At 33.5% G+C, this 19,889-nt stretch overlaps 1 protein-coding gene across 1 annotated transcript in view; it reads right to left on the bottom strand.

Annotated features, from left to right (window-relative positions):
- The window catches only part of LOC140432645 (transient receptor potential-gamma protein-like), a 382,624-nt gene that overhangs the window by 54,543 nt on the left and 308,192 nt on the right, over positions 1-19,889 (bottom strand). The window contains exons 14-16 of the mRNA XM_072520678.1: positions 15,783-15,978; positions 8,335-8,529; positions 4,103-4,144 (exon numbers count right to left, since the gene is read on the bottom strand). Coding sequence (XP_072376779.1) covers positions 4,103-4,144; positions 8,335-8,529; positions 15,783-15,978 — 433 coding nt within the window. The remainder of the gene's footprint in view (positions 1-4,102; positions 4,145-8,334; positions 8,530-15,782; positions 15,979-19,889) is intronic.

Raw genomic sequence — 19,889 nt, 5'->3', positions numbered from 1 at the left:
ACCCAAATAGTTGTGGTTGTATATATATATATATATATATATATATATATATATATATATATATATATATATATATATATGTTCGGATAAATTTCCGCGGTCAGATGAATGAAAATTACTAAGTTCTCGGGAAGAACCGCGTTGAGAATTAAAAACTCGACGTTTCGGCACCCATTTTGGAGCTATTATCAAGAGTGATAAATCCGTACTTCCAAACTCCCACCGCCAAATATCGGTTTTTCAGAAAGACGCGCCCCCAAAGAACTTTATAACAACCCTGACATCGTTATCCTTCCGGCTGACAAAGGTAATACCACCGTCATTCTTAATTCTTCTAATTATTTCGACAAAATGTAAGAACTTCTCAATTCCACAGAATAGAAACGCGTCCCAAAAGATTCCACCACCTATCTAGAAAAAATGACCAAATCCATCATAAATAAGTCTACTCTACCTTCCGACATCAAAAATCTCTTATACCCAGAGAAAAATCATCCCGATTTCCAAAGATATACGGCCTTCCAAAAATCCATAAGCCCAATGTCCCTCTAAGACCCATAGTCAGTGCATACAACTGCCCCACTCAGAAATTGGCAAAATATCTCGCTTTATCCTTACAACCATTAGCCGAAAAAGCTTCTTCCTTTGTCAAAACCTCTTTTCATTTTATTGACCTTCTGAAAAACATTTCTATTTCACCCTCAGATATACTAAATAGTTTTGATATTGTTTTTTTGTTCACCAACATTCCCATCGATGAAACCATTTCCATCTTGGACTCTAAACACCAAATCCTCCAAGACACACTATCTCTTATAAAACACTGCATACAACGTCTAATACATACTTTTAATTCCAAAATCATCTCTATCGTCAAATCAAAAGTGCTCCAATGGGATCCCCCCTCTCTCCCGTAATAGCTGATATTTTCATGGAACATGTCGAAACATCAGCCCTGTCCTCATCAAATCTCAAACCCACCTACTGGTTACGGTACGTTGATAACACCTTTGTCATTTCGCCACATGGTAAAGACACATTAGATCTCTTCCTCTCCCATATGAATGGAATACATACTAGTATTCAATTCACGATGGAAGTTGAGTCTGAAGCATCTTTGCCATTCCTTAATGTTCTTATTCAGAAAAAGCCACCTCACAGTTTTTCTTATTCCGTGTACCGGAAACCCACTCATACAAACCATTATCTTAATGCCCAGTCACATCATCACCCCGCCCAACTCAATTCAGTTGTCAACACTCTCATTTCTCGTTGCATAAGACTTAGCGACAACAAACATAGGTCATCCGAAATCAATTTAATAAGGCAAACACTCTTACAATCTACCACAAAACCCAAATCAATAAGAGCATTCAAAAACATCTAAACCCCATTCCATCCAAAAAAGAAACCTTGCCGCCGGATCAACCCAAAATCTTTCTACCTTTTATTAAAGGTGTCACTGACAAGATAAGTAGAACTCTTCTTCCTCTAAACATCAAAACCATCTTCACTACTCACTCCAAGTTGTCCAATCTCGTCAGATCTGTAAAAGACCAAATCCCCAATGAAGACCATGGTGTCTATGAGATACCTTGTTCCAGAATGTTCCGAAAGATTTACGCGGTTAATCCTAGAGCTAAGATTAATATTATTACAAAAATGAATATTAAACTCAACAGTCTTCCGGATTGAACAGCGTTAATTCTTATTGCGTCGAGCTTTCGGCTCCTCTCTGATGTCTTCTTCAGGGCTTCCGAGGTCTAAGTCTCCCGAGTCCCCAGACACTACTACACTGAACCATCACCAATCACTGATTACCAATCACTGATCACTGAGCACCAGTAGTGCTGTTGCCGATCATAAATGTTATTTGTTGCTAGCCATTTACTATACATATCTTCATCCTCACTAGATCTAACTCTAACTCTCCGCATCTCTAATAGCTTCCATTACAGCTTTGTAAATAGCTTTAATCAATAACAATGTGGAATCTATAGAATTTAAATTTTTTTTTCTATTCTGTAAAAGGCCAACATAAAGGCCGATTCACATTATAGCTCAGGTCACGCTCCGCTCACGCTCAGCTCAAGGTTCGGTCAAGTATTCTTACACGCATCTTAAATGGTGCTATTCACAGTAAACACAACGCTCACGTTCCGTCCCGCTCTTTTGACCGCAGCGATTCTCCAGGAGAATAGTTTGATCGTGACTTGATCTGAGTGGAGTGGAGCGGCAGGGTAGTGTGAATTAGTAACAGTCAGGTGAAGGTACGATTTTTGCAGCTCGATGGATGACAGTTGATTGAATTGGTGTGCTGCTGTAAGGAATTGTAGAATCAGGGAGATAGACTGTATTTTGATACGGTACATAAAATACGGTACAATAAAATTTATGTTTTGTCATTCAAAAGTACTGAAAAAATTTAGTTTCATCGTCATAGAGACCTTTATACAGAGTAAAAAACTACCCTTTTGTTTTCCTTGTTTTTAAAATATTGTGCACCCATATTCTTGGCTGCTTATTGGTTGACTGAAGCTCTTCTTCGTCCAAACATAAAGCAATGACAGCCAAATCACTGTTAGAAAAATCTTTAAACATGTTAAACAAATTTATATATGCAAAGAACTGTGCCTATTCTCTGAGTCCCGCCAAATTGAATAGTATAGGCCGATTCACATTAGGCGTTCAGGTCACGCTCCGCTCAAGTTTCGCTCACGATCAAGAATTGTGTACACTATTCACAGTAGGCGCTCAGGTGACGCTCCGCTCATGATCAAGAACTTCGGTATACTATTCAATTTGGCGGGACTCAGAGAATAGGCACAGTTATTTGCATATATAAATTTGTTTAACATGTTTAAAGATTTTTCTAACAGTGATTTGGCTGTCATTGCTTTATGTTTGGATGAAGAAGAGCTTCAGTCAACCAATAAACAGTCAAGAATATGGGTGCACAATATTTTAAAAACAAGGAAAACAGAAGGGGAGTTTTTTACTCTGTATAAAGGTCTCTGTGACGATGAAACTAATTTTTTTCAGTACTATTTTTTTATTGTACCGTATTTTATGTACCGTATCAAAATACAGTCTATTTCCCTGGTTGTACAATTCCTTACAGCAGCGCACCAATTCAATCAACTGTTCGTCATCCATCGAGCTGCGAAAATCGTACCTTCACCTGACTGTTACTAATTCACACTACCCTGCCGCTCCGCTCCACTCAGATCAAGTCACGATCAAACTATTCTCCTGGAGAATCGCCGCGGTCAAAAGAGCGGGACGGAACGTGAGCGTTGTGTTTACTGTGAATAGCACCATTTAAGATGCGTGTAAGAATACTTGACCGAACCTTGAGCTGAGCGTGAGCGGAGCGTGACCTGTGCTATAATGTGAATCGGCCTTATACCGAAATTCTTGATCGTGAGCGGAGCGTCACCTGAGCGCCTACTGTGAATAGTGTACACAATTCTTGATCGTGAGCGGAACTTGAGCGGAGCGTGACCTGAACGTCTAATGTGAATCGGCCTTTAGCTTGTCTCAAATGTAATCTAAAAAATTAAAACTGCTACAAAAAAAGAAAGACTTTTTAAAATCGGAACATTAAAACAATTTAAATTCAGTTCCTACTTCCCCAGACTAAAATGGCTGTGGTGCTGGGATATAATTGACAATTCTACGTTGAAAAAAATTTCTTCATCACTGCATTTATATGACCTTTAGATCTGTAATTTTAACATAAAAATAATGTTTATTATTGATACTTTTTACGTAAAAAGGAGAATGCAGATAATAAATTTTGTTGAAGTGGATGTTTTTTACAGAAAATACTCAGAATTAGGGCAAGAAAACTATGCTCGATTTTAGGCTATATATCAGTTTTATTTTAATCTCCAGACAACAACATTTCCTTCTGTTCTAAGAAAGCGGGCCAGAAAAATGAATAAAACCAACAACTTAAGCTAAACAGACATATTATACTGATAATTCATCCTCGTGTTACGTTGATATCCTCTTTAAGAATATATTACCTCGGAGGAGAAATGAAATAAAACTTAAACTTTACCATTCGTCATAAAATGAAACAGTGTTCCACACTCACCTGATATCTGAAGTCTCGCTCGTTTGCTTGCTTAACTTTTCTCTGAAATAAAATAAACGTTTCTCAGATTGCTATAAATACTCGAGATAAAGGAAGTAAGTATTAGTAATAAACGAAATAATGTATATAAGACTTAATATTAAATAAAAATAAAATTACAAAGCTGACTAGAACTAAACTAATCTGGTAGTGTATATAAGACAATAGAAATTAATAATATCTACAGGGTGGATGAACTAAAACGAAATAAAGACATTGTCAGGAATTAAGACAACATTTTTATTAAGATAACATTAAGATAAACACGGCAGTAGGAGTTATGTCTTTAAAGCATGTATTCAATGAACCTAGTGAAGTTGCAGTATTAGGACATGTTCACCTAGACCCCAAGTTAAGTACGAGGCAGGTAGCAGCTATATCTAGAATCAACCAGAGCAATACAAGCCATTTTGAAGAAGAACAAATTTCATCCATATAAAATACACTTAATGCAGGAACTTACTGAGGATGATTAGGAGGCCGTATACCGTTTTGTAAAATAATCAGTGAGCGAGCAGTGAAAATGCACGAGCACTTTGTTCATAAATGGAACTGTAAATGGCCATAATTGCTGTTATTGGTCTGATTATATAAACCCTTAATTTAAACTGTAACAATTGAATGTACGGGCTGGTATTTTTGGTATTTTACTGGTGGGACCACTTTTTTTAACCTGGCAAAATTTCTTCTTCTGCTTTTCATGTAGACATGGCTCTCTCTATTTTTCAATGTGGCTTCAGTAAGTTATCATTCCATCGTTTACGTTGTCTTCCTACTGATCGTCTTCCTATTTGAGAACGTCTCCTGCCGTCTTTACTACTCTATTTGTTATCATTAAGCTTATATAATCACTTGTTCTATTATCTAAGCTTCCAACTCCAATTTACATCTTAGTACATTTGCTGGTACAACCACACATTTTGTCTTTTCTGGCGGTTCTATTAAATTGGTGCAGCATACGTTGTAAATCATCTTCACTCTGAGAGAGTAGTATTGCGTCGTCTGAATAACAGATTATTTTAGGCTGTTTTTCTATAATTTGGTATCCTTTGTTAGTTCTTACATTTTTATTATTTTACTCACAATCATGTTGAACAATAGAGGACTCAGCGAATCTCCCCGTCATATCATATTGCTAGCTTCAATAATCTCACTTAGTTCTTTTACTTCTACTTTTATTGTGTTGTTTAGGTACTTGGTAGATATTTTTAATTGTTTTGATTATTCCTAGATATATCTCCCTTGCGTATAATAAGTGGATAAGGTCCTTAAATTTCACCAGATCTAATGCCTTCTTAAGGTCCATCAAACATAGATATGGCGGTTTTTGTATTCTAATGATTTCTCTTGCACTTGACTCATTATAAATAAAGCGTCGGTGCCTAATCTTCGCAACCTAAAACCTTGTTATTCTTTTGCTAGTGTTATAAGTTCATTCAATTTATTTGATATTATGTTGGCTGTTAATTTTAGTGTTCTGTTTAATATATAAATTCTTAATGTAATTTATCAGGTCCAATTTGTCTCGCTTTTAAAGAGAGATATTGGGATGCTTGATCTCCATTCTTGTGGTATTGTGTTTTATTTTTTGGATTAGTTTTAATAGTTGTTTAGTCAGATCTGGTTCTCCGTACTTTAAGAGTTCGTTCAGAATTCTGTCGTCTCTTGTTTATTTTTTATTTTTTAGTTTCCTTGATGCTTCCTTTACCTTGTCCCCCTCAATATTTATTTTTTCGCTTGTCGTCACCTCTGGTGTTGGTGGTTCATTATCGTCACCTTTAGCAAATACGGATCAAAAATGGTCTGACCATGTTTCCTTCTGAATGTGTTCGTCTTTATTAGTTTGTTTAGCTCTTTAATTTGTCATCTGATCATTCTCTACATTTTTTTTGTGTTTCAAGTCGTATTCCATTTGTTTTAAGAAGCCTGTTTTTGTGGCAATTTGACTGACGAAATGTATTTACAATTACTGGAAGAGGTGATTAATTTTGCCTTGACTGATATTATTGAAAATTATCAACAATATGTAGAAGATCATTTGACTTTTCAACAGGACGTTGCTCCTCCAAATTATGCTTTACTTGTTCGTCATTAGACCAACATTTTACACGACATTGAGTTAGGAGGAGAGACAGCATCAAATGGCTCTATTGATCAGCAGACTAATCTTCCCTGGTTTTTTTATCTTCTTCTTCAAGTGCCATCTCTGCGGCGGAGGTCGGCAATCATCATAGCTATTCGGACTGTTGAGACGGCTGCTCTGAAAAGTTTATTTGATGTACATCCGTACCACTCTCTCAGGTTGCGCAGCCATGACATTCTACGCCTCCTCATGCTTCTCCTTCCTTGGATCTTTCCCTGTAGAATGTGGAAGAATATTTCGAAGAATTCTTTATCATGGTAAATACACCAGTTTCACCATTTGGTCAACTAAGAAATAAGTAACTAGCTAAAATTAGTAATTTTAAAATGTATTTTTTATACCAAAATACAAATAAAGTATTGGACCGAATTAAAATATTGAAAGACCATCTTGCAAAGAGTTTCAAAGAAAATCTTTCAAAAAAATCAAAGTAAAATAATCAAAAACACAGGAAAAATGTGTCCCTCTAATGAAAAATTGATGTTTTGCTGGGGTTTTCAAAAATCTTGCAGTAGTTCCTGATAATACCTCTGTTTTGTTTTTGTCTGGCCACCCTGTATATTAAAGCAAAGTATAATGCATAGGCAGTAACATTAATCAACAGCAGTACAATTTATTGAAGTATCAGATGATTTCCATATTTCAATAATTAATAATATTGAATCAACTACGTTAACTCGTCTAAATCAAAGCCAATTAGCCCTGGAGATCACATATATTATACGTAATCGTATTGCTCTTTTGCGTATCTTAAAGACCTTGTAAATTTTAATAAATTTTACTTTTTTCCTGATCTAGTCAGTTGGCTGGTTCGAACCGTTTGACCTTTAAAGTGAAATGTATATTACATTTTCATGTAATTTTTCACATGTTTAGCAATTTAATAGTCAAAATTTTACCTCATTTTTTTATCATTTTAACGTGGAAATACTTCTAGGTTTTACTGATGATGGTCCTGAGATTTCACTGAGATATTTGTAATCCTTTTGTATACATTTGAAATATTTTAATAATAGAATATACCATCATACATCAAAAGTCTTTACTTGTTTGGAATTTTTACTTTTTGCCCTTTTGGAGAGACGTATTAAATCCCAGTGCTGAGTTACATTCCAGAAATTACGACGCATACACTCTCCAACGGAAGTAGAATCGACAATGCAGATGTGGTTACATTCTGCATAAATAAGGTAAACGATCCCTCTTACTCTGTGAGTGCGGATAAACAAAGTATTAGGCACATCACACAATAGTGCCACACAAGATCATAAGATAATAGTTTCTAACGGCGACCCCAGAGCCGATATAATATGTAAATAGTTGAGATCTGCGTTTGTGAACTTGTAATATATCTATTAAGTTTTTTGTAAATATGTAATTAAATTTCTGACAGAATAACTGAATTATCTGCTCATTATGATAACTTTTTCATATATCGCAGCACACGTATTTCTAATAGTAAAAACAGTCACTTATGTTTGAAACAACCTGGATTATATGTAGCTTCTCATTTGTACGACATACAAATAAAATCTTGCTCAACGTTCGCTCTTTCATTAAACGCACGTACGTCGAGGCTCTCGCTGAAACTCAAACAATTCACTTCGTATGTAGAATAACTAATGCAATCTGATATAACACTGTGGCGGAATTTTAGCTTGAAGGGAATAAAGTAATTTTAGCAAGAACTCTCTTGTACGCTGTGTGAAAGAAAATCGTTGTGTAAGTTTGTATGGAGAATACACTAAAGAAAAACTAAAAATGAGACATTGAAGGACGTCAGGATAACATCGAATAATAACATATTAAAAACAAAGCATATACAATAACATAAGATTAATTAACTTGGTATATAAAAGCATAAAGCATAGTGTTGTAAATAACAAAAGTACTTTCGTTCTCAAAAAGATATTCGAAATAGTAATTACTATTCCAAATCATATAAAACAGGTTGAAAACTAGTCTTTAATATGATCTTATTTAGTTCATATTTTCATAACAATGTTAAAATTGAAACATACAATTATTTTAACTTAAAATACGACCTTACCCTTATAGTTCTCATATGCTCCTTTTTCGCTGCTCTAGAGCGCCCGCAGAACTTTTTTCTAATCCAACAGATGACATACCATACGCTTTTCGGTGTTGGAATAATGTTAAAAGGAACAGGAACAGTACCACCTTCTTCGAAGTAGCTGATCCACAGCTTGCTGCGGGCAAATTTCCATTCGGTATCGGCTCGCTCCTGTAAAATCACAAAATATGTATAACAAGTTAATCTTCTTTATTATAATTATATTATTAAAAAAAGTTAATGGTTCCCAAGTTTTGGCCCTTTAAAAATTAAGAAATATTAATTTTTCTTGGAAATTAGCCCTGTAATAAAATATGTATTTTGCAAAATTCGTTTATTTAAGTATTTAGAAAATAACGTTTCCTGTAAAAACAAAATATTTGTAGTTTTTCTGTATATCTTCCTCTAACGCAGGATAGTTATCGGCATCTAATGTTGAGGAACGTTTTAACTCTTTAAAATACATTTTGTTATGATCACTAGTATATATGGCAACAACAATAATCATCATATTTTTGGTTGGCTATTGGTAGTTGTTCAAGGTTTAAAGGTTTTACCTGCTCAGAAAATGTAAGACTATCTCAATTTCGAATGGGTCCCCTTCTGAGATCCACTTTTTTAAAATCACCATCATTATACTCATATCAGTTTGATGCAAAAACTGACATGAAAGATTTTATTGTTACTTTATTTGTTTGATTTAAATCCACGGTACCAAATCCCTTTCTTCATTTTTTTTCTGTGCACTAAATATTTTTTAGGTTATCTTCATAATTTAAAAATTCATTTTGGCCAACCTCAAATACGCTAAGTTTATTTTTTTTCTGTAAACTGTTTTAATAAGATTTGTTTAGTCATCTGGCACCTCGATTTCCATGGCAGTGTGTGTTTGGTAGCTCCTTTAAAATGCAGAACATTGTAGCAACATAAATGTTTCTATTTTGCGCAGAACATGAATCGCTGTAAAAATTAAAAGTTTCAAGGTCTTTTGAAGAAATATCCAAAACAAACTTTCTTAAACAAGAAGGCATTTCTTCCTCCACGCCCTGCTATAGTTTCGTTCTATAAAAAGCAAATCCCTTCATTGCCAATATGATCTGTTTTATAAAGAGTCAGTTTGTAGACCCACAGTTGTCTTTTGTAAAACGATACCCCATTTCTCAAGAAGGCGGTCGGCAAACATTGTTTCAAATCAAAATTAAATGAAACAGTCACATAACTTGCATCTAATTTACGTTTTTCTTTATCTTTCTTCTTATTTTCATATCAGCTTTGAGCTATTTCCAAATGATTATTTATATCTTGTTCTTTTGTAATCTTTTCGTGTACCTCATTTTCTGTAAGATTTGTTTTATTATAATATGACTTTAGGCGAAGATTTAATCGATCACACTTCGCACATGTTTCATTTGCAGGACGATGAAAAGCGAGATTAAATTCTTCAATAAATATTTTTCTGTACTGAATTTTTTTAAACAAAACAATTTTCATTTCTCTGCAGTTATCAATATAAAGTTTATATATACTTGAAATATTCAAATCGGGGTTAAGATAATGCCTAGAAGATTTTTCATAGGAATAGTGGCTGGTATAGGCTGGAAAACTTCTTATGTGATACAATATCTATCAACTGTTCAGAAATTTGGGTTGGTTTTTATGCATTCCCGTTCCATCTGGTGAACATACCCCACCATAGGCCCTTTTTTTTTCTACAATCCCTCTTATCTTTTTAATAGAAATGTCATAGGTGCTTAAATATATGCTTTGACAAACTTCTGTTCGATTTTTGGTAAAATCTTAAAAAAAAATTTTCCTAGAAAAAGTTCTCCTGAATTCCATTTTCTCTTGTGCTAGCCTGTGCTTGTCTTGAGTTTTCCTTCCACACTTTCCACTAACACTTGATTTTGAGCGTAACTACTTAATTGGTAAACTCGCGAAAATATATTCTGTCTTTAAGCATCATTAATCTCATCAAAACATTTTCGTCTGCAGTGGTATGCTGACTGTAATACTTAAGTTTTCTTTACCTCTCCCTTTTTAGTTTTATATTCCTCGCCTTTACGTTATTGTTTCTGTCTTTTAAGTTGCTTCCAATCTTGAATACGTTTCACTCCTTGATTTATTTTTCTCCACTGTAATTGTTCGAATAAGCTTATCCTCTTCATCTGGACTATAATTAAGATCTTGATTATCAGAAACATCCTAGCTACTTTCTGATTCCTAAAAAAATTAAGAAAACGATGTAAGTAGAAAAAAGTTTGTGAAGCTTTAAAGAATGTTAAAGACACAAATTAGTATGTTGGAAGCACTTACATTTAAAGTAAGTTAATGCTTTTTTGCTTTTTCATTTTGTTGATTGCTTTCATTAAGTTTTTATTAAAGTAAACTCATTAAATTTAACGGCGGAATATTCTAAAAGAAATGAATTGACATTTTAAAACTATAACCACACAGGCATTATACATAGCTACAAAATATACAACAGCAAGGTAATAAAACGTATTACTTTATTATTAAACCAGTAGGTATTAAAGATTGCAACAATTTAGATAATTTAAGGATTATCTACTTGATTTTCAAAAACGACATCAGTATCTAGGCTACCTATTGCAACTTCTATGGAGTTTCTTGACTGATCCATCGCCGAGTCCATCGCAATATTGTCAGATACCTGAAATTGCAAGTCTGCATCTTGTGGGAACATTTCCCAATAACAGCAGCATTACTACAAGCAGGCTGGGTAAAAGAAGTTGATATGGATTCTTAAGTAGAATGACTTAAACCTATTTTTTATATTAATAAAATAACGCAATTTGCATACTTATATTATTTTAGTACTTACCATTTTTGTTTCTATTTCCATCACCAACTTGTCCTTCTTCTTTATGTGCCGTCTTCTACCGAAGGTTGGAGACCATCAAACGATAGGTTTCTCTGTTTTGTGCCGCATGTATTACGTTCGCAGCTTCTGGTATTTAAAACCATTCACTCAAGTTTCTCAGCCAGGATTTCTTCTTTCTGCCCAAACCTCTCCTACCTTCAATCTTGCCTTCCACGATAAGCTGTAGCAGACTGTACTTATCACTACGGAACACATGGCCCAGGTATGACGCTTTCCTCCTTTTAACAGTTGTTAACAATTCCACCTCTTTACCCATTCGTCTTAATACCTCTGTGTTGGTCACTCTGTCTATCCAAGGTATTCTCAGTATGCGTCGATACAGCCACATTTCTAAAGCCGCTAACTTCTTTATAGTTGCTGCTGTTAACGTCCACCCTTCAACTCCGTAAAGTAGCGTAGAGAGTACGTAGCATTTCGTGGCGCGCCATCGGAGGTTAACGCTTAGGTGGCGGTTGCTTAAGAGCTTTCTCATTTTGAGAAAGTTTGAGAAAATTTTGAGAAGTTCTCCAGACAACCAACTTGTCCGGAGTCTTTAATTAAAGACAAAAGCCTTTTAGTTCGGCTTGAATACATTTTTTTGCCGTTTTAATTTAAACTGATTTGGAGATAAGCCCGAAATTAAAATTAACAAATTGGCAACCATTCATACAAGATTGGCCTTTATTGTATTGAAAGTTTTGAATATTATAATTTTTTGTGGTGAATAAACTCAATAAAGGCAAAAATGGAGTTTGGTCTTTTTAATACTCAGGTCAAGAAAGATGATGGGGCTTCAAGCAGTGCACAAAAACAGAAATAAAACAGCAGATTCGAGATGATGGTGCTTCAATCAGTGCACATGAAAATGTTGTGGATAGTACTAAAACCGATATGTTGGATCAAGTAATACAAGACGCCATTTCACAGTAATTCTTGGCTTTGTTAAGTTTGCGCTGTGTATCTAATATTTTGGGCAAACAAGTTGTTACATAATTAAAAACTGTTTTTTTCTTATTTCATGGGATTACATTGTATAAAACCAAAATAAGAGGCTAAACTAAAGGATCAATATTAAGGTGTGATTCTCCAGTCCACCTCCTTTCGATTTCCGTTAGCAAAATGTATAAACGTGGTACACACGGTGTGTTACGATTCAAAAAAAAACTGCTGGTAATGCGACCTAATATGTGTACCACGTCGCCCAAAGAGCAAGATTAGGTGCGATACGCTCATTACACCTCATGGGACTTAACGTGTTAAAAATCAAAGTTAAATATGCGTAGTCGAATAAAAGTAATATCATAAATTTTCAGCGCACGTGTTAAAGTTTGTCAATTTAATTAACAGGTTATAAGTCTCGTACATCAATATCAAATACATATTTTTTACTTTTGAAGCTCATAAAATAAGTTAATTTAGAAATAAATATACTTTGTGGTCTTCATGTGGACATAAAACTTTTCACTAGAACTCTGTCTGTAGTTCGTTCGATATCGATGTTCCTTATCTGTGGTTTTAATAAAAGTATCCAATCTCTGGAAATGCTAGTAGAACATGCTAGGAAATTGAGTTAAACCACTTCCAGCTGGCACATCGATACACCTGATGGCAAAATAAAATAACGAAAAGCGACTAAAAGATTTTGAGGTTTGGCGAGAAGTACGAAACTCAATTTTATATTTTACATTGAACATAACTGGGAAAAGACAGAAATGTATGATATATCGTAGATATGTCATACATGGTTCAAAGAAACGTGATAATAATTTGAAGTGTGTTTTGGATATAGGTTAGCAGATTGTTAGATGTAGATAAAACTTGCAGACATTTTATGATTACCTAGACTTCATTCATTGATTTAATCTTAAATATTTTCATTACTAAAGCGATATTCATTTTACTTGGTAATATTTCTAATTGAAAAAGCTTGTTCGCTAATAGAGTTTGACCCAATAAGACAAGTTACTTAGTTTATTATCGTGCACAACTTAGTTTATTATCAAGTAATAACTTATAGTGGTTTTTATTGAGGCAAAGTCTCTATACCTACTAATGCACGAAAATGAGGAAAAAATGGGTTGGAAAAAATCGCTTGGTAGCTTATTAAATGAAACAATTAAGCTAAAACCAGCAACCAAGGCAGTAACTGAAATAAAAATATGGGTTACTGTTAAAGATGTACAAGTGAATGAGCTGTTTAAACATTATTTATTGATTTTAAGAAAGCACATGTTGGAGTCTCTTGAGAGATTTTGCGGTGGGCTTTCAATAAGAAAGTAAATCCCGGTCAATATCTAAAGATTATGACAAACATGTATGAGGAAATAATAACATAATAACTAGTGCTAGGATTAGTGGGATAGTTCGTGGAAATATGTTCATGCCAGTTGGTCTATGCTGAGTTGAGCTTTTACCACTACATAACATATACTACCATATACCACTACATATAAAGATGGTAGAGAATAATGGATTAATGTGAGACCATTGGATTCAGCCCATACTCATACTGCATCTCAGTTTGCGTCCGAATCTTCATAGCCTCAAAGTAAACGGTGACTGTTTCTCAGTATTAGCTGAGTGAGTTATGATTGGAAGTTAGGTGGGGGTGGAAATATAAAGGGCTGATTTGAGGGTTCATATACCGAGGTTATCGTGCACTTTCCAATCTCTATACCATTTACCATTAGTTGTTCCCACATATAAGACTATCGTAAGTCTTAACAAATACCGCGCTCCCATACTTATGGTATGGTATCTCTGCAATCTGTTTTATACCTGAGACTTTCGGGCTCGCTGCAGTTAGGTCTCTGTGGATTACCTGGATGTATGGATCTTCTTTGGCTGTAGTAATACCCCCATTATTTATGCTCAGTACTGTCAGTGTTCGTTCTGATAAGAATCGTGTAGCATTAGTAAATTCCTTGGTATATATTGAAAACCGCTGGTATATATATTAAATCACCAAAGTATTTCAATTCCTCTTGGCGTCGCCGAGTTGATATAAACCATTTTAAAGTTGTTTATATTTCACAGATGGGTATTTCCTCGGTATTCTTTGATCGGTAAGCCGCTTATATGCGATATATGCGTTTCAAATAAACATCCAATTTAGATCGCTGAAAAGGTTTTGCCGGAAAGATAATTGCGATACTCTCACTGAGGCTTTGTCAAGAGCGATTGACTTTAGCGTTAGTCCAAATTTTACGTCGAATTTGTGATGTTTTCTCGTTCTTCGTCCCTTTTCATGGAAATCTAGTGTGTAGTGGCAGTTAATTGTGCAGTATGTGTAGTTACAGAAAAGGTTTAAAAAGATGGACGATTGAAGCAGACGATCTAATTTAGGCGGTCAAGAAGCCGGCAAATTAGTTGGAAATAGTCGAAATAGTCAATTATACTCTATGTAAAGTGTCAGTCTTGGAAGAGTAGTCACTATTTCTATGTTTCTAAGTATCTAAGAGATTTGTGTCACTTACAACAACTTTTACAAATAACCACGATTTTTCCAGTTTTTTAAGAAGCCGTTTCCAGGGTGTGTCCAATGTGCCAGTTTCAACCTCAGACTTCAATGTCCTAAGCAGCCATCTTAGAGCATCTTTCACAGTATAGAGATGAATTTGTTTGTGTGGCGATGAATTTAACTCCAGTTCCCCAGAAAATCTAAAGTAACTTTAGTGAAAACCAGGTAACTTTTATTTGCGTTGAATTTTTAAAGTGAACATTTTTTTAGTTAAACAAAGTTAGTGTTACGGCGTGGCCATAGCTGTATTTATTTTTTTGTAACTATTAATATATGAGAAATAGGACATAGTAAGTCTGTTTTTGATATTTTTGTATTATTGATATTTGTAACTGTTTGTGGTGAGACAGTAATAAATGTGTAATTAATTTCTCTAGACCATTTCGTTTATTTATTTTAGAAAAGTCTCCTAACCTCTCTTTTGTGTTTTTTAGGACGAAAGAACCTTTTATTTCCTGCAGCAGGAAGTTTCCTCGAACTAGCGTCCTATTTTAAACAGCTAGAGGTCCTTCTTGTTGTTTTGTTTTGTCCATTTGTCCAGGAGATTCATGAAAAAACCCTCTTTTTGTTTCATTTTTGTAGTTGCCCCAATCCAGCCCCCTAGCCATTCACTTTTCCATGACCCCAGCTCTCCAAATAAACCCTGAGTGCCGTTCGCATAAATTTCGATTTATTTTGCTTGCCCTATCTCTGTCCCAATAATTTCCTGCCTCAATTTTTAACTCCCTATAATAATACCATATGTGGTATGCAAAATATTTCGTTACAACCGACTTAATGTTTAGCATCCGATTTGGTTTGGTCCGGTGTTGGAAGTATTAACACTATAATTCACTAGAGCACATAGTATATATTAAGATCTTGTTGTAAAATACTGTTCACTAGTTCTATACAATAAAGTATACAGTCGTAGAGGAATAATAGGATTTTATTTAAATCATGAAATAAACAGTTACAATTAATAATTTTTAAATTGAGTTTGAACTCATTAGGTCGGTTCTAAGAATGCAAATTACTACTTACCGATATGAGTTGATATGAGTGATTCATCATGGCTATCAGTAGATTCAGCAAGACAACAATGTTAATAACAGAATACGTGCCAAACATCAACATTCCCCAAAATCTGGTGAATATCTTTATTTCATTTAGTTCGAAGCTCTCTAAATCGATTAGACCAAACACTGCCCAGAATAGTGTTTGGCTAGTTTCGAAGAGACTAAAAAAAAAAGAAATATGTTTGTAAAATATAAATTTATTTAAATTTTCGTTAATGTAAATACATATATTGTTATGATTCCTAATTTTCAAATTTTTATGTTAAATATTTAACTCTTAATTTTATCTATCTGGAAATTATTTAAAATATTGAATTATTCGGATTTTTTATTTCTAGTTAGAAAACTGAGTACAAAAATAAATTGCAGGTATTTGGTTAGGATTAAGTTTAAATTAAGATATTATTTGTAATCTTGAAAGTGCGGGTTGATGAAATAAATAATTTCGAGAACGATTTCACAGAACAGTTGGACACTGAGTGTAAATAGCAGTAGTAAATTTTATTTGTAGGCCTTTATAAATATAAAATAGGAAAGATTATAAGTAATTTACATACATTTTTTACAGGAAAAATATAGAAATTTATTTTCGATGGTTGATATAGGGTAATTCCAAATTAGTCAGTATGACGTAGTAATTTTGTTGCCAAGCGAGACCGGCTAATATGTTGAGTCTATAGAGGTTCTGCCGGAAAAAAAGAATGTGAGAGATACATCTTGGAATGGAGTTTTGTGATTGGCGAAGGGGACACTTTGTGGGAAATACGGCAGTCTTGTTGATGGAAGAAAGAAAAAATACGTGGGGTCGTTTAGAAGATTTTGAAGAGAAAGGGTGTTTTTAAAAAAGGACAATTATAGGAAGATAAGTTTGTTTTTTTACTCATTGTTATCGACGTGATTAGAGAAACAACTTTCTTTTCTATGCTTTGATTTTCTCATAATTTATATGTCATAATTTTAAAACTGTTTTTTTTTATCTGAAACTGAAAATTTTATCCATTTTATAGCAGGTATGTAAATTTTTTTTGCTGATGTTATATTGAGGAATTTTGCATATTTTCATTTTCTATTAATTTTTTTTTATTTATACAATATATTGATGAAATTTATTTTGGATATTTTTTTTTGTGTTTTATTATTCCTTACGGTCCTTTTACTTGCAAATACAACAGCAGAGATACTTAACCACGAAAACAGAGCCTGAGTAAGATTGAGTTAAGGTAAGCTATTTGAAGCGTTGTAGTACAATTCAAAATTCATAAATTTGCTTATCATTATATATATATATATATATATATATATATATATATATATATATATATATATTGAACGAATTTAAAACGGAACATACAATTTAATATATGTCTGTTTGAACTGCATTTGAAATAGTGGACCAATATAAAACTTGGACAAAAATAAATCCATACCCAGTGATAGACATTGTATAAAATATCGTTCAACTATCTATCTCCTTTAAAGGAAAGAGGAGCTTGCCTAATAGTCGGAGAGATAGAGCCGAAATTTTGGAATGATCAGTAATATGACATTTCTCTATTGGAATATATTCATTGTAACTGGGTTAAGACTTTGCCTTACAGGCGGACGCCCCTCGTGGTACAGGGGGTGGCTATACAGGGATGAAGTTGTAATTTTTTTCGGAAAAATTAACGATCGATAATATGGCTGAAAATTTGCCCAGAGTAAGATCTTGGTATAACTAGACGAAATCCCAAATGGCGGACGCGAGAGTGGATACATAAGGGGTGGCGGGCAGGGGTGAAATTGCAATTTTTTGGGGAAAAATTAACGATAAGTAATATGTCCGCCATTTTTATGGCTCATTATTTAGCCCCTAAAAACTCTAAATCCAAAAGAGCGGACAGCTGGGTTGGTACAGAGAGCCATAAAACGGGGTCAAATGTACCACTTGCCTGCGCATTTTAGGTATCGGTAACAATTTTCAAACTGATTTTATTATGATATTTTTATACCGATTGATTTGAAAATTTGTATGCTCACTTCTGTTACTATTCTGAAGCGTCAAGTAGAGTTTTCCTCAAAATTTTCCAAAAAAATTTCCGTAAATGAAAATTTTCGTAATTTTTTAAGGTAAAATCTAATTTGTAGAATCCTTTCGATTTTCTGTCAGTTATACCATGATTTTTTTTTCAAAAATTTTCAAACGATTTTTCCGATAAGAAAAAAAATTTAGAATAACTTTAAAAATTTCGTCATTTTTCTCACTCTCATTGATGTCATCACATTCATCATCTTCGTCACTTTCACTTTCAATAATATCACATTCATTATCTGCTTCATTTTCAATCACTACTTCTCGAACTGATTCTGGCATCTGAGGTCCACTAAACCATTTGAATTTATATGTTTCATCTTCAAACTCCCAATCATGTTCTTCAACAATCAATTCTGTTGGTATTTTTTTATGAGCATTTGTCCAAATATTTGAAATATAATGGGCTCGAAGTAGATGTTGGTGTAATTCATCTTGACATGGTGGTAAGCTTGAAGCATCGAAATTTTTTAGTTTTTTTTTTAAAGGCTCGTTTACATCATGCGACTTATACTGCCGGTTAAATAGTGAAAATCTGACATCGTTTACTTTTCTTTTTGGAATTGTTCTCGTCAGTCCTGTTCCATATAAGTGACATATGAAAGTTTCTAAGGTTTCAAAAACTTCATTACAATCGAAGTCAGTTTCACCAAGTTGGATAAAAGCATCTTGATACTTATTACATTTAGCGCATGCGTCTAGAATTACTGATCTAAATGGAACGCGCATCATTATTATTTTAATATTTTAAAATAATAATGATGCAAAATTAATGTCCAAACAGAATCTGTAAAATTATAATTAACTAATGAAAAAAAAATTCAGTCAATTTAAAAGTTAAAAAAAATATTGAAAATATCTACAAAGTAAATTTCAAAACTTAAAAATTGATAATTCCACTATTAAATTGATTTTTATTAATAATTATTTGTAAAATGTTAAAGGAATTCTACAAATTGACTTTTACCTATTGATAAAAAAAAATATTATATTTTGTATTTGATTATTAATGTAATAATAAATCAAATTTTTCTTATATCTGAACAACCATTATTTATGCAATATAAATTTAAAAACCTTTTTATTGTAATAAAAAATAAGTAAAATTACTATTTGTTATACTAAAAATATTTAATAGTTAACATTATAAAATTACTTTAATTTAATAAAATATCAAATATCAAACATTAATTTATTCAATTAAAAATTAATTCGTAAAATATTTATATTTAAGAAAAAAATGTGATTTGTAAAGTAAATATGACTTTAGTTTGAAAAAAAAAAACATACAGAAAATCGAAAGGATTCTACAAATTAGATTTTACCTTTAAAAATTACGAAAATTTTCATTTACGGAAATTTTTTTGAAAAATTGTTACCGAGACCTAAAATGCGCAGGCAAGTGGTACATTTGACCCCGTTTTATGGCTCTATGTACCAACCCAGCTGTCCGCCCTTTTGAATTTAGAGTTTTTAGGGGCTAAATAATGAGCCATGAAAATGGCGGACATATTACTTATCGTTAATTTTTCCCCAAAAAATTGCAACTTCACCCCTGTCCGCCACCCCTTATGTATCCACTCTCGCGTCCGCCCTTTGGGATTTCGTCTAGTTATACCAAGATCTTACTCTGGGCAAATTTTCAGCCATATTATCGATCGTTAATTTTTCCGAAAAAAATTACAACTTCATCCCTGTATAGCCACCCCCTGTACCACGAGGGGCGTCCGCCTGTAAGGCAAAGTCTTAACCCAGTTACAATGAATATATTCCAATAGAGAAATGTCATATTACTGATCAGTTCAAAATTTCGGCTCTATCTCTTGGACTATAAGGAAGCGATAAGTGGTTTGACAGCTTAATAACTGCTTGTATAGTCTAGTTTTTTCAGTGATTCTAGGCAACCTATTTGGGTGGAGTTTTGACTTGTTCTTGAATGAATTCAGAATCCAGCAGCCCGCTGAAGTATTGGATTTTTATAATATAATTATTTGACAACCT

Source organism: Diabrotica undecimpunctata, chromosome 1 (assembly GCF_040954645.1).
Source record: "Diabrotica undecimpunctata isolate CICGRU chromosome 1, icDiaUnde3, whole genome shotgun sequence".
NCBI classification, from domain to species: domain Eukaryota; kingdom Metazoa; phylum Arthropoda; class Insecta; order Coleoptera; family Chrysomelidae; genus Diabrotica; species Diabrotica undecimpunctata.
The sequence above is the reverse complement of the archived record's forward strand: the minus strand, read 5'-3'. Positions and strand labels throughout refer to the sequence as shown.